The 12,573-nt window shown below is 43.8% G+C and overlaps 1 protein-coding gene across 1 annotated transcript; it reads left to right on the top strand.

Annotated features, from left to right (window-relative positions):
- Positions 1-2,381: 2,381 nt before the first annotated feature.
- LOC128314421 (uncharacterized) lies at positions 2,382-4,285 on the top strand (the record flags this gene model as incomplete). The annotated part of the gene is given in 1 exon segment (XM_053216737.1): positions 2,382-4,285. A coding segment is annotated over 1 exon segment (1,692 nt), but the record flags the coding sequence as incomplete, so codon positions are not given.
- Between the last annotated feature and the right edge of the window lie 8,288 nt (positions 4,286-12,573).

Below are 12,573 nucleotides of genomic sequence, written 5' to 3'. Positions count from 1 at the left end.
ATAAATGAAAATATGAGTGAGGCATATGGGATCTTCTGTGAAAGTTGACCCCCATACCTTTTCCTCTCTTACTTAGCACTTCCCCACAGAGGTCGCTGGCCCTTTCCAGAAGTCTAGGACAAGTTTTTTTCCATTCCTGGAAGAGATACCTTCCTCTTAGTTGGACTATGTCATTAGAAAAAGGTCTGACCCAAAGTATATCTCAATTATCCTCAGGAAATCTGTAGGACAAAATAAAACTATGTCCTAGGCACTATGTGTTTAAAAAAAGAAAAAGAAAAGAAAAGAAAGAGGAGTATGCCTAATTACCATAGCTATAATATTTCATTATAGATATTTTTTTCACTATAGAAATAATTTTAAACTCTCCTAATGAGTGGAATAGGCAGAAAAGAGGTCAAATGAGTGTTATGGAAACTGGTCTGGAATCACCTGGCAGAAGAAGCAAGCAGCACTCAGAGATCTTGGAAGGAAGAAGGTTTATTTTACACTGGTGGACCCAGAGATCATTCTCCAGAGATCTGAGCCCAGAGCCTCAACAGAGGGGACAATTTATAGTTACTTCAGCCTCCCTCATTGGTAGTAATTTGGCACCTGAGGCAGGGGGGTAGGAAGGAAATCCCGAAATGGGAGCCTTCTGGCAAGGACTGGAATTCCCTTATCCTGTCTGTCATCTAATAACAGATTTTTCCCTAACATGAGTTGTAATAAAATGACACTTTGGTTAGGTGAAATAAACATTTGGCATAATTTTTCACTTTTCACTGACATTCAATACGATGCCTAACTTTATTTTTTAATGTAAAAAACAAACAAACAAAAACTATCTACCCTGACAAATCCTTTTACAAAGAGTATCTCAACTGACACCTTTTCTTTAAAATACTTAGAGTTGTGACAATGTCTAACACCCCTTTATGCTAAAGCCTTCAGTTCTTCGCCTTTTTTTTAATTGTACTTGTTTAAATACCACCTTCAAAGTCTACAAGAAAGAAATTGTAGGAAAATTGATAATTTATTTTAACTCATTTTGATTTCAAACAGAATCAAAGGCTATTTGCATGAACCCAGTGTTTGTACTTTGCACAAAGTAAGGCTGTTCTTTTACATTAAAGCTACATAAGTAAGAACATTTTGTGACTACAGAAGCAATCTTCCCAGTTTTTGGAACAAACTGTCTCAGAGAAGAGATTCTCATAAACCAAAGAGAGAAAGGTGCTGTTAAGGCAGTAAACAAGATGCCACAAACAGGGGAAGTTCCGACCTGCTGCTGTAGAGAGAGATCAGTTCTCTCCTGAAAACTTTTCTTCCTGAAAGGGCGGGCCTACGCCAGCCGACTCCATCTTGTTCTGTGTCCTTCACCTTGACCATACCTCCTCCCCTTGAGTAACCCCCCCCTCACCTGCCTAACAGGACTCGACCCTTCCCCAGGACCCTTCCCCAGCCAATCGGCTGAGGCCACAGCCATTACCTCACCAACTGCCCCTAGGCCCCAATAAAACCTTTGTCCTTTTGAAACTCGCTCTCTTTCCCTGGTATCTCACCGCTGCGTCGGTGCAGGTAGGGGATTGAGCTCGAGCTAGCTCGAATAAAGGCTCTTTGCTTTTGCATCGGACTCGGCTCCCTAGTGGTCTTTGGGGATCACGAATTCTGGGCATAACATTTGGGGGCTCGTCCGGGATCCCCAAGAACCCCAAGGGACCCCGACCCGGAGAGCCTGACTGGCCACGGTTAGTGTCTGTTTGTTCTGTCTTTTCTGTGTGAGCTCATTTCTGGAATTCTGGTAGTGCCCGACGCGGTCTAAGTGGACGCACTGGAGGACCACGGGCCGGGAGTTTCGGAAGACGTTCCGATTCTCCCTTCTGGAGGGACGTGGAATCCCCTCAAAGGTCGGAGACGAGGCGGGTCGCTCCCGCTGGTCGGCGTGAGGCCGTCGTCTTTGGAGGGACGTGGAATCCCCTCATCGGTTTTGGAGGGACGTGGAATCCCCTCATCGGTTTTGGAGGGACATGGAATCCCCTCAAAGGTCTAAGCTAGCTTGCAGTTTTGCTTCCATGGAGTTGGAAGACTTTCTAGGGGCCCTCTGTTTGTCTGTTTTTGTGTTTCTCTGTTTTGTTCTGTGGACTTACTGGACGGACGTTATGGGACAGACTCAGACTACTCCTCTATTATGATTGATCACTTTAAGGATGTGAGGGGAAGAGCTAACAACCTCAGTGTGGAAGTCCGAAAGGGTCGGTTGCAGTTTTTTTGTTCTAGCGAGTGGCCAACTTTCAATGTCGGATGGCCACCAGAGGGGACCTTCGACCTCCCTACCATCCACCGAGTCAGGAGTATCATCTCTCGGCCTAAGAAGACGGGCCATCTTGATCAGCTCCCTTACATTATCACTTGGGAGGACCTTGTAGAAGACCCACCCTCTTGGCTTAAGCCCTTCCTAACCCTGCTCCCTCCGGAGCCAAAACCCATTCTTGCTTTGCAGGAGACAGAGAAGAGGAAAAGTCTTACCCAGCCTTCAGCACCCCTCTACCCTGTCCTACAGGGGGGTACTGAAGAAGAATTAATTTTTCCTCCCCCGTATAACCCCTCTAGGATGCCGGAAGAACACCATCCTCCCCCTCCGGGGGAGGCAGACGCTGTTCCGAGAGAGCGGGGAGGCAGAAACGCTCCAGGGGGAAGCCCGCCCTTTACCAGACAAAGGGCTCAGAGGGGGCAATCCGCCTCCGCCGCCGACTCCACTATTCTGCCCCTGCGAGCCACCAGACCCCCAGACGCGGAGGGGAATCAGCCCCATCACTATTGGCCTTTCGCCACTAGTGACCTCTACAATTGGAAAGCTCAGAATCCTAAGTTTTCCGAGAAACCGGCAGGGCTTATTGATTTATTAGACTCTGTTCTTTTTACCCATCAGCCCACGTGGGATGATTGCCAGCAGCTTTTGCAGGTCCTGTTCACGACTGAAGAAAGAGAAAGAATCCTCAGTGGGGCCTGAAAACTAGTTCCAGGCGCAGATGGGAATCCCACCACCAACCAGGCTCAGATAGATGCCTCCTTCCCCTTAACTCGGCCCCAGTGGGATTTCAACACGGCAGAAGGTAAGGAGAGGCTCCGGGTCTACCGCCAGACTCTAATGGGGGGTCTCCGAATGGCTGCTAGAAAGCCAACCAATTTGGCCAAGGTAGGAAATGTACAACAGGGAAAAGATGAATCTCCGGCTGCCTTTTTAGAACGGATCATGGAGGCATTCCGTACCTATACCCTCATGGATCCAGAGGCTCCGGAAAGCAAGGCAGCTGTTCTCATGGCCTTTGTAAACCAATCGGCCATAGACATTAGGAGAAAATTACAGAAAATAGATAGACTAGGAGAAAAAAGTCTGCAGGACTTACTGGTGGTAGCCGAAAAGGTATATAATAACCGGGAGCCTCCTGAGGACAAGCAGGCTCGCGCCATGGCGGCTGCCAGCAGTAAGCAGACTCGAGACCTGGCCAGAATACTACTAGCTACCACTGCTGACTTCCCCGAGGAACGAGACCGCCGTCTCCGGCAGCTGGCAGACGACACAAGAAAAGGTAAAAGCACCAAGGGGGGGAAGCAGAGGCTGCAGAAGGATCAGTGCGCATACTGCAAGGAGATAGGGCATTGGGCCCGAGATTGTCCAAAAAGAGCTGGCGGGAAGGGAAGCAAGACTGATCGAGTAAAAGTCCTAGAGCTGGATGAACTAAGTGATTAGGGGAGTCAGGGTTCGGACCCTCTCCCCGAACCCAGGGTAACTCTTAAAGTGGAGGGGACCCCTATTGACTTCCTTGTCGACACCGGAGCACAACATTCGGTCCTCCGCACCCCACAAGGAAAACTAGCCAGCAAGAAGTCCTGGGTACAAGGGGCAACTGGTATGAGCCAGTATTCATGGACTACCCGAAGAACAGTAGATTTGGGAACGGGCCGGGTATCCCACTCCTTTATGGTAATACCAGAATGCCCCTACCCACTGTTAGGACGGGACTTACTGACCAAGATTGGAGCTCAGATAACTTTCAGACAAGGGGGGCCTCAGGTCACCGATGGCAAGGGCCACCCCATCCAGGTCCTGACCATGAAACTGGAGGATGAATACCTCCTCCACCAGGAGGCGCTCCCGAGAGAGAATAATATAGACAGATGGCTACAAGAATTCCCCTCGGTTTGGGCAGAGACGGGGGGGATGGGACTAGCCGCTCACAGGACGCCAGTCCTGGTAGAGCTCAAGCCAGGAGAGAGTCCGGTAAGGATCAAACAATACCCCATGTCTCAGGAGGCCTGGAAGGGGATCCAGCCACACATCCGGAGACTACGAAGCCTAGGGGTACTAGTTCCTTGCCAGTCTGCCTGGAACACCCCCTTACTGCTGGTCAAAAAGCCTCACACAAATGACTACCGACCGGTACAAGACCTCCGGGAAGTAAATAAGAGGGTTGCGGACATACGCCCAACTGTTCCCAACCCATATACTCTCTTGAGCTCCTTGGCGCCCTCCAGGGTCTGGTATACTGTACTAGATTTAAAGGACGCCTTCTTCAGTCTGCCGCTGGCACCCCAGAGCCAACCCTTGTTCGCCTTCGAGTGGCATGATCCAGAGGAGGGCTACAGTGGGCAACTCACCTGGACACGGCTACCTCAGGGATTCAAAAATTCACCCACCATCTTCGACGAGGCTCTACACGAGGACCTGGTATTTACAGACACCTTCTCTGGCTGGGTGGAGGCATACCCAACCAAGCATGAAACGGCTCAGACGGTGGCTAAGAAGCTACTAGAAGACATCTTACTCAGGTATGGTTCTCCTGCTATGGTAGGATCAGACAAGGGACCAGCTTTTATCTCGCAGGTAACACAGGCAGTAGCCAAGGCGGTGGGGGCAAACTGGAAATTACATTGTGCTTATAGGCCCCAGAGCTCAGGACAGGTAGAAAGAATGAATAGAACCCTAAAAGAGACCCTTACCAAATTAACCATGGAGACTGGCGGGGACTGGGTGACTCTCCTACCGTACGCCCTTTACCGGGTTAGAAACACTCCTTACACTCTGGGTTTTACTCCCTACGAGATCATGTTTGGCAGGCCACCCCCTGTTATTCCCAGCCTTCGAGCTGAACTTATTGCTTGAGTTTAAAGATCAAGAACTTTTTCTTTCCTTGAGCGGGCTCCAGAGGGCGCACGAGGACATTTGGCCGCGCCTCCGTGCCATCTACGAGGCTGGCCCGATCCCGACACCTCATCAGTACAGGCCAGGAGACTGGGTCTACGTCAAGAGGCACCACCGAGAGACTCTCGAGCCGCGCTGGAAGGGACCCTACATCGTGGTGTTGACAACCCCCACCGCTCTCAAGGTAGACGGCATCGCGACCTGGGTCCATCACACCCACGCTCAGCCAGCGGACCCCTCCTCGATCCGGAAGGACATTGTCACGCGATGGGCCATCAGTCGGGACCAACACAACCCGCTCAAGCTCAAGCTACAGCGCATTTGACCTACCTAATATTGGTAACTCTGTTAACTCTGCTTGTCATTGCTCATGTTGCCGGGAGTCTCCACGCCCCCCAAAACATCACCTGGCAGATCATAGACACCAGCTCGGGGACAATACTTAATCAGACGTCCCAGAGCCACCCCAGGGACACTTGGTTCCCAGAACTTTGCGTAAACCTCCAAACTCTGTTCCCCTTGTCACCATAAATGCAGCTGGTCCCATGATTGGGTCCCTAAGCTACATGACAAGGGGGGAATGAAAGGGCGGGCCTACGCCAGCCGACTCCATCTTGTTCTGTGTCCTTCACCTTGACCACACCTCCTCCCCTTGAGTAACCCCCCCCTCACCTGCCTAACAGGACTCGACCCTTCCCCAGGACCCTTCCCTAGCCAATCGGCTGAGGCCACAGCCATTACCTCACCAACTGCCCCTAGGCCCCAATAAAACCTTTGTCCTTTTGAAACTCGCTCTCTTTCCCTGGTATCTCACCGCTGCGTCGGTGCAGGTAGGGGATTGAGCTCGAGCTAGCTCGAATAAAGGCTCTTTGCTTTTGCATCGGACTCGGCTCCCTAGTGGTCTTTGGGGATCACGAATTCTGGGCATAACACTTCCCAGGCAGGAAGAACTCTGCTTCAAGAAAGCAGAGCATGGGGGCGCCTGGGTGGCTCAGTCGGTTAAGCGTCCGACTTCGGCTCAGGTCATGATCTCGCAGTCCGTGCGGTCCGTGAGTTCGAGCCCCGCGTCGGGCTCTGTGCTGACAGCTCAGAGCCTGGAGCCTGTTTCGGATTCCGTGTCTCCCTCTCTCTCTCTCTCTGACCCTCCCCCATTCATGCTCTGTCTCTCTCTGTCTCAAAAATAAATAAACGTAAAAAAAAAGAAAAAAAAGAAAGCAGAGCATGGACCTTAACCTAGATGATTAGAGAACTTACTGTGAATCACTCACAACTTATATCCAAAGCTCTAAAATGTCTATACCCTTTTAATCCTACTTCTAGGAATTTATCCTAGGGAGAAAATCCAGTGAGTGGCAAAAATATCAAAGGTAACACTGCTTATAAGAACAAGAAAAAAATTATGAAAATAACCTATGCAGCTGAGGATAAGAAGACTAGTTAAAGAAATTAGCCACCCGTCTCAATACACCCTATAAGGTTATTAAAATAATGATGTAGTTCTATTGTTACTGAGAAAAATGAACAGGTGAGGAAAGCAGATTACGGACTGATTTATATAATATGATACTATTTTATTAGTAAATAAAGATTTGGAATGTCTATATGGGTATGGGGTTTTTTGTATGTTTCCACAGGAAGAAAATCTATGAGGACAGTGAATATCTGTGAGCTGTGACATTGTTTTTATTCTTGCTATTTCTATTTCTGCTATAAACATAACGTACTTGCATAATAAAAAAAATTGTTTAAATGCCATACCATCTCTGGATATTTCAATATCTATTTAATGTAGTGAATGTCATACAGAAGGTTTCTGAGACTGAGACATTCTGAAGATATTGCTTAAAATATATTTTACCACACATACCCAAATATGATGAGCATTAAAATATACCATATGGGACTCAATTCTAGAATCAGGCCATACAGTAATCCAGTATAGCAGAGTGAAATAAAAGAAGAGACTGACACTCTCACAGGCAAACGACTAAGCAAGAAGACATCACCTATAGAAATTTAGCACATGAAATATACATAATTATTGCAAAGCAAACAAAATTACATACAGAGATAATAATAATTCAAAGATACCGTAATGAGCCAGTCTCCGTCCCGATCACAGAATAGAGCACACTGACATCAGCATATAAGCAGTTTTCAGGGATCTCCAGAATCTTTTTCCGATTCTTCAAGAAATTAATATATTCAGCTTCATATGTTAGTTTTATTTTCAACCTTCTGGCCTTTTCCTACTCTTTTCCAATGCTCTTACTTAAATAAATAAATAAACTTTTAAGTAATAAATGTTCACATTCAGCCAGCACAAGAAGGCTAAGACTTCCCAAGTCCCTTCATTGTCTATTGATTCTTATATGCAGTTCTGCTAATCCTGAGTATAAAATGGATGAGCCAACAGAAAGGAAGGCCCCTCAGATACACAGATTCAGGTGGGAGAGAGTATGTCATACATGGAGAACAAAAAAGATTGAATCTTACCAGATAGGGTAGCAGGAAATGACACAGAGGAAAGCAAGGACCAACTCATGAAGAGCCTTATATACAACACAAAAAGACTATGCTTTCTGAACTTTACAATTAAGGAAAAACACTAAAGGCCTAAATGTGAGACCTGAAACTATAAAAATCCATAAGGGAGCACAGGCAGTAACTCTCTGACAATGGCCATAGCAACTTTTTCTAGATATGTCTCCTAGGGCAAGAGAAATAAAAGCAAAAATAAATTATTGGGGCTACATCAAAATACAAAGCTTCTGCACAGCTAAGGAAACAATCAACAAAACTAAAAGGCAACCTATAGAATGGGAAAAGATATTTGCAAATGATAAATCCGATCAAGGTTGGTATCCAAAATATATAAACAACTTATAAAACCCAATACCCAAAAAACAAATAACACAATTAAAAATGGGCAGGTTACACGAACAGACATTTCTTCAAAGAAGACATAACAGGGGCACCTGCTGCTCAATCAGTAGAGCATGTGACTCTTGACCTTGGGATTGTGAGTCTGAGCCCCACGTTGGGCATAGAGATTACTCAAAAACATACAGGTAGCCAACAGACACATGAAAAGACATTCATCATCACTCATAATCAGGGAAATACAAATCAAAGGTACAATAAGATATCATCTCACACCTGTCAGAATGGTTAAAAATCAAAAACAAAAGAAACAAGTGTTTCAGAGGATATGGAGAAAAAGGAAACCCTCATGCACTGTTGGTGGGAATGCAAACTGGTGCAGCCACTATGTGAGACAGTATGGAGTTTCCCAAAAAGTTGAAAACAGAATTATCCTATGATCTAGTAATTGCACCACTGGGTATTTACTCAAAAATACAAAAACACTGATTCAAAGGGATATATGCACCTCTATGTTTATTGCAGCATTATTTACAATAGCCAAACTATGGAAGCAGCCTAAGTGTCCATTGACAGATGAATAGGTAGGTAAAGAAGATGTGGTATGTGTGTTTTATATCATATAATAATATTCATATACGTAAGAATAAAAAACAATGCAATCTTTCCAGTTACAACAACATGGGTGGAGCTAGAGAGTATAATGCTAAGTGAAATAAGTCAGTCAGAAAAAGACAAATACCATCTGATCTCACTCATGTGTGGAATATAAGAAACAAAACAAATGAGCACAGGAGAAAAAGAGAGAGACAGACAAACCAAGAAACAGACTCTTAACTATAGAGAACAAACAAACTGATGGTTAGCAGAGGGTGAGGGGATGGGTGAAATAGGTTATGGGGATTAAGCACTTGTCGTGATGAGCACTGGGTGATGTACAGAATATCTAATATTCTTTGAAACTGAAATTGAAATGTACTTAGATATCAAGATGATTTTATGATTTTATGGGTACCAAGTCATGCAAAAAAAAAAAAAAAGATAAAAATCTTTGTTAATTAGAGATTCAAAATAAAAGCTGAGTCAACTTCATGAAGACAAAGGTTCCCAGACAACCTTCAGATATTCAAAGAAATTTCTCTCCCAAGAGCTACCCAGGACAATGACCAGGATCTATCTTAAGCCTTTAGAACATGTGTACTACTTACTCCTCTCACAAATGCTTTTGGTGTTACTTAGGTGCTAAGCACTGTTTCAGGCACAAGAAGATAAATCCTGCCCTCATGAAGTTTGCACCATAGATCTGTGTGGCTTCAAATATCACTACTTCTAGTCTATTGGGTGAAAAAGCGCTATAATAATCTCCCTGAAACCATGATCTTTGAAAATAATTTTAAGGGTAGATAATCTATGGAAAATACCCTATTAAACACAGTTAGCCAAACATCTTTATTTGAAGACTTCGGTTATGTTAATGTGTACTGTGAATCTCCAAGAAAGGGATATGGCATTATGCTTTTCCCCAACTTATTTGAAGAAGGAACTCCTGCATTAAAAAATACGCATTACTAGTTCATAGAAGACCAGAAATACTGGGCTAAAGGACACACTCCAAAGATAAAACATTTTGGAAAGAACAGAAGTGTTTGGTGCAGTGGAAAGTGTAGCACACTTGAGGTTCAGATCATACCTCTAATTACTAGCTCCCTGGGTTTGGTCTTTCTCCTCTATAATGTGAGAATGATATTATCTACACTGTAGTCCTTCAGGATTGTGGTAAGATTCAAAAGAATTAAATACATCGGGATTTTCTTTTTATACTATACTATGCAACATAAATATGAACATGTCTTTTATTTACATAAAGATTTATCTAAAGATCATTTAACAATGCTTGGAATGGATCTACGGAATTAGCTAAATGGTAAGTACTACTTTTGTGCACAATGTGTAGTATGTGTACAATGTTTTGGAAAGTAAGAATTTCAGAATCTCCTAAATTATATCTCGCAGGTAACCACATAGTCTGACTATAAATGAGACTATCCCTTACTTAAGCAATTAGTTTTCTAAGAATTTCAGGTTCTGACTGATGTTATGCTTTTATTTTGATTTCTGGAATAAAAGTGATGCAGTTTCCAAAGTGTCTGCCATCCTTTCATAGATGCCTTAGTTTCCTCATCTCTAAAAGGGTGATAATTACCCCAGTGCCACAGGTTTATTGTGAGGACCAAATATATATAACACACTATTAAAATATCTGGTGCTTTTTTGGTGTCCCATTTATAAAGGTGATTGATTATCAACGTGTAGACACTCTTTTTTCAGGTTATCAACACCGTCACTAAAAGGGTATCGAACACAGTTGTTCTCTTCTGTTCCTTAGCTGGTATTCTTTAAACCAACCCAGATGATATATAAAGTGATACAGAACGATGATACATAAAAGATCACTAGTTTTCCACTAGATCTTCATTCATAAACACAACTGTTTCATGCCACAGTGCTCTGATTTTACTTTCCAAAAATAAAATAATGAGTCAAAAGCTGTAGATGCTGGTAAATGGAAAGAGGCTGACAGCAGTTCTTTGTAGGACCATCTGGTGCTAACAATCTCTCAGGGAGCCAGGCAGCTTCGTGGTGATGACTATTCAGCTTTTTCTCTCTCTTTTGTGTAATGCTTACCTTAGGCGCTCAAAGAGAGTTTAATGTAAATGCATGCCTCAGAAACTTAACTACAGTTGTCTAAACACTTAAAAAAGCAGAAGTCTTGGGGCACCTGAGTGGCTCAGTCGGTTAAGCATCCAACTCTTGATTTCGGCTCAGGTCATGGTCTCACTGTTCATGTGTTCAAGCCCAACATGCTGACAGTGCGGAGCCTGCTTGGGATTCTCTCTCTCTCTCTCTCTCTCTCCTTCTCTCTCTGCCCTTACCCCCTTGCTCTCTCTCTCTCTCTCAAAAATATATAAACTTTAAAAAATAAAATAAAGTACAAGTCTTTACATGTATCCCCAGACATAAGAGTCAAGATGTAAGAAGACTTGACACAACAGTACAGCCTTGCAGAAGTCATGTGGGGTCAGAGGATATTATAGAGGGTATGTTTGCTTTCCAGTTACTCCATTAATAGCTACTGAGAATAGAGGAAGGCATGTGGCCCAAAATTATATTCTTGCCAAGTACTACTAGCCACTGTACTCACAAGTGGTTAAAGATAACCTGACTGGAACCTCCCTAAGCAGAGTAAACCATTAAAAAATATTATAAAATTTGGGGTACCTGGGTGGCTCAGTCGGTTAAGCCTCCAACTTCAGCTCAGGTCATGATCTCGCGGTCCGTGAGTTTGAGCCCCGCGTCAGGCTCTGTGCTGACAGCTCAGAGCCTGGAGCTTGTTTCAGATTCTGTGTCTCCCTCTCTCTCTGACCCTCCCCCATTCATGCTCTGTCTCTCTCTGTCTCAAAAATAAATAAACGTTAAAAAAAAAATTAAAAAAAAATATAAGTGACTGGGAATGCTATGTTGAAAATCCAGAAAATCAAGCACCTAGGTGGCTCCATCAGTTAAGTATATGACTTCAGTCAGGTCATGATCTCATAGTTCTTAAGTTCAAGTCCCACTTCAGGTAAGCACGAGCCCACATCAGGTGAACACAAGCCCTGCTTAGGGCGAGCCCTGCTTCTCTCCTCATGGGATTCTCTCTCTCTTTCTCTGTCTCTCTCTCTCTCCCTCTTTCTCTCTGCCCCTCATTCACTTGCACCCTCTTTATCTCTCTCAAAAAACAAAAAAAAAGAAAAAGAAAAAGAAAAGAAAATTCAAAAAATCACTGGAAAAGTTTAAAAATGATGTGTGTTCATCATATATCTATTCTCTAGGCTTGGAGTAGGTGATGGAGAGAGGCATGAGGGGCTGGAACGTGTGTTATAGAATTTAGATTGAGCCAGTGCAAAGCAAATGAAAAGTTACATAATAAAATTCTATTTGAAAACTTCCATGAGATAGAATCACTTCAGCTAGGTTTCACACACCCTTGATCATCATAGCTCAGTCTTTGAAGTCATTTCCTTTCAGTCACTCACTCAGGCATTTAATCTACAAGTTGTTCAATGAAACCCTAAAGCTGAAAGCATTCAGCCTGGCAATCAGACCATGTGAATTTGTATCCTAGCCAGACAATTACTAACTATAAGTCTTTGGACTATTTAACTTCTTCCCCACTTACTTTTCTCATCTATAAATTGAGGATTATCATAGTATACTTATTATCAAGATTTTGTGAAAATGAAAAGAGAAATACGTATAAATTCTTAGCAGGTACTGGCCACACAGTTAAATGTTCAACCCATGTTGGTCATTGTTATTCCAAAAATATATTGAGCAGCCTTTAGATCCATGGCACTATGAGCTAGCTATAAGATAATCCAGAAGTGGAAAAGCACCAAACTTTTTATCAAAAAGTTTGGAATCTAGTTTTTAAAAAAAGACATGGAAAAAAAAAACAATAAATT

Source organism: Acinonyx jubatus, chromosome B1, assembly GCF_027475565.1.
Source record: "Acinonyx jubatus isolate Ajub_Pintada_27869175 chromosome B1, VMU_Ajub_asm_v1.0, whole genome shotgun sequence".
Classification (NCBI taxonomy): Eukaryota; Metazoa; Chordata; class Mammalia; order Carnivora; family Felidae; genus Acinonyx; species Acinonyx jubatus.
Note: the sequence above shows the minus strand (reverse complement) of the source record. Positions and strands in the feature narration are given on the sequence as shown.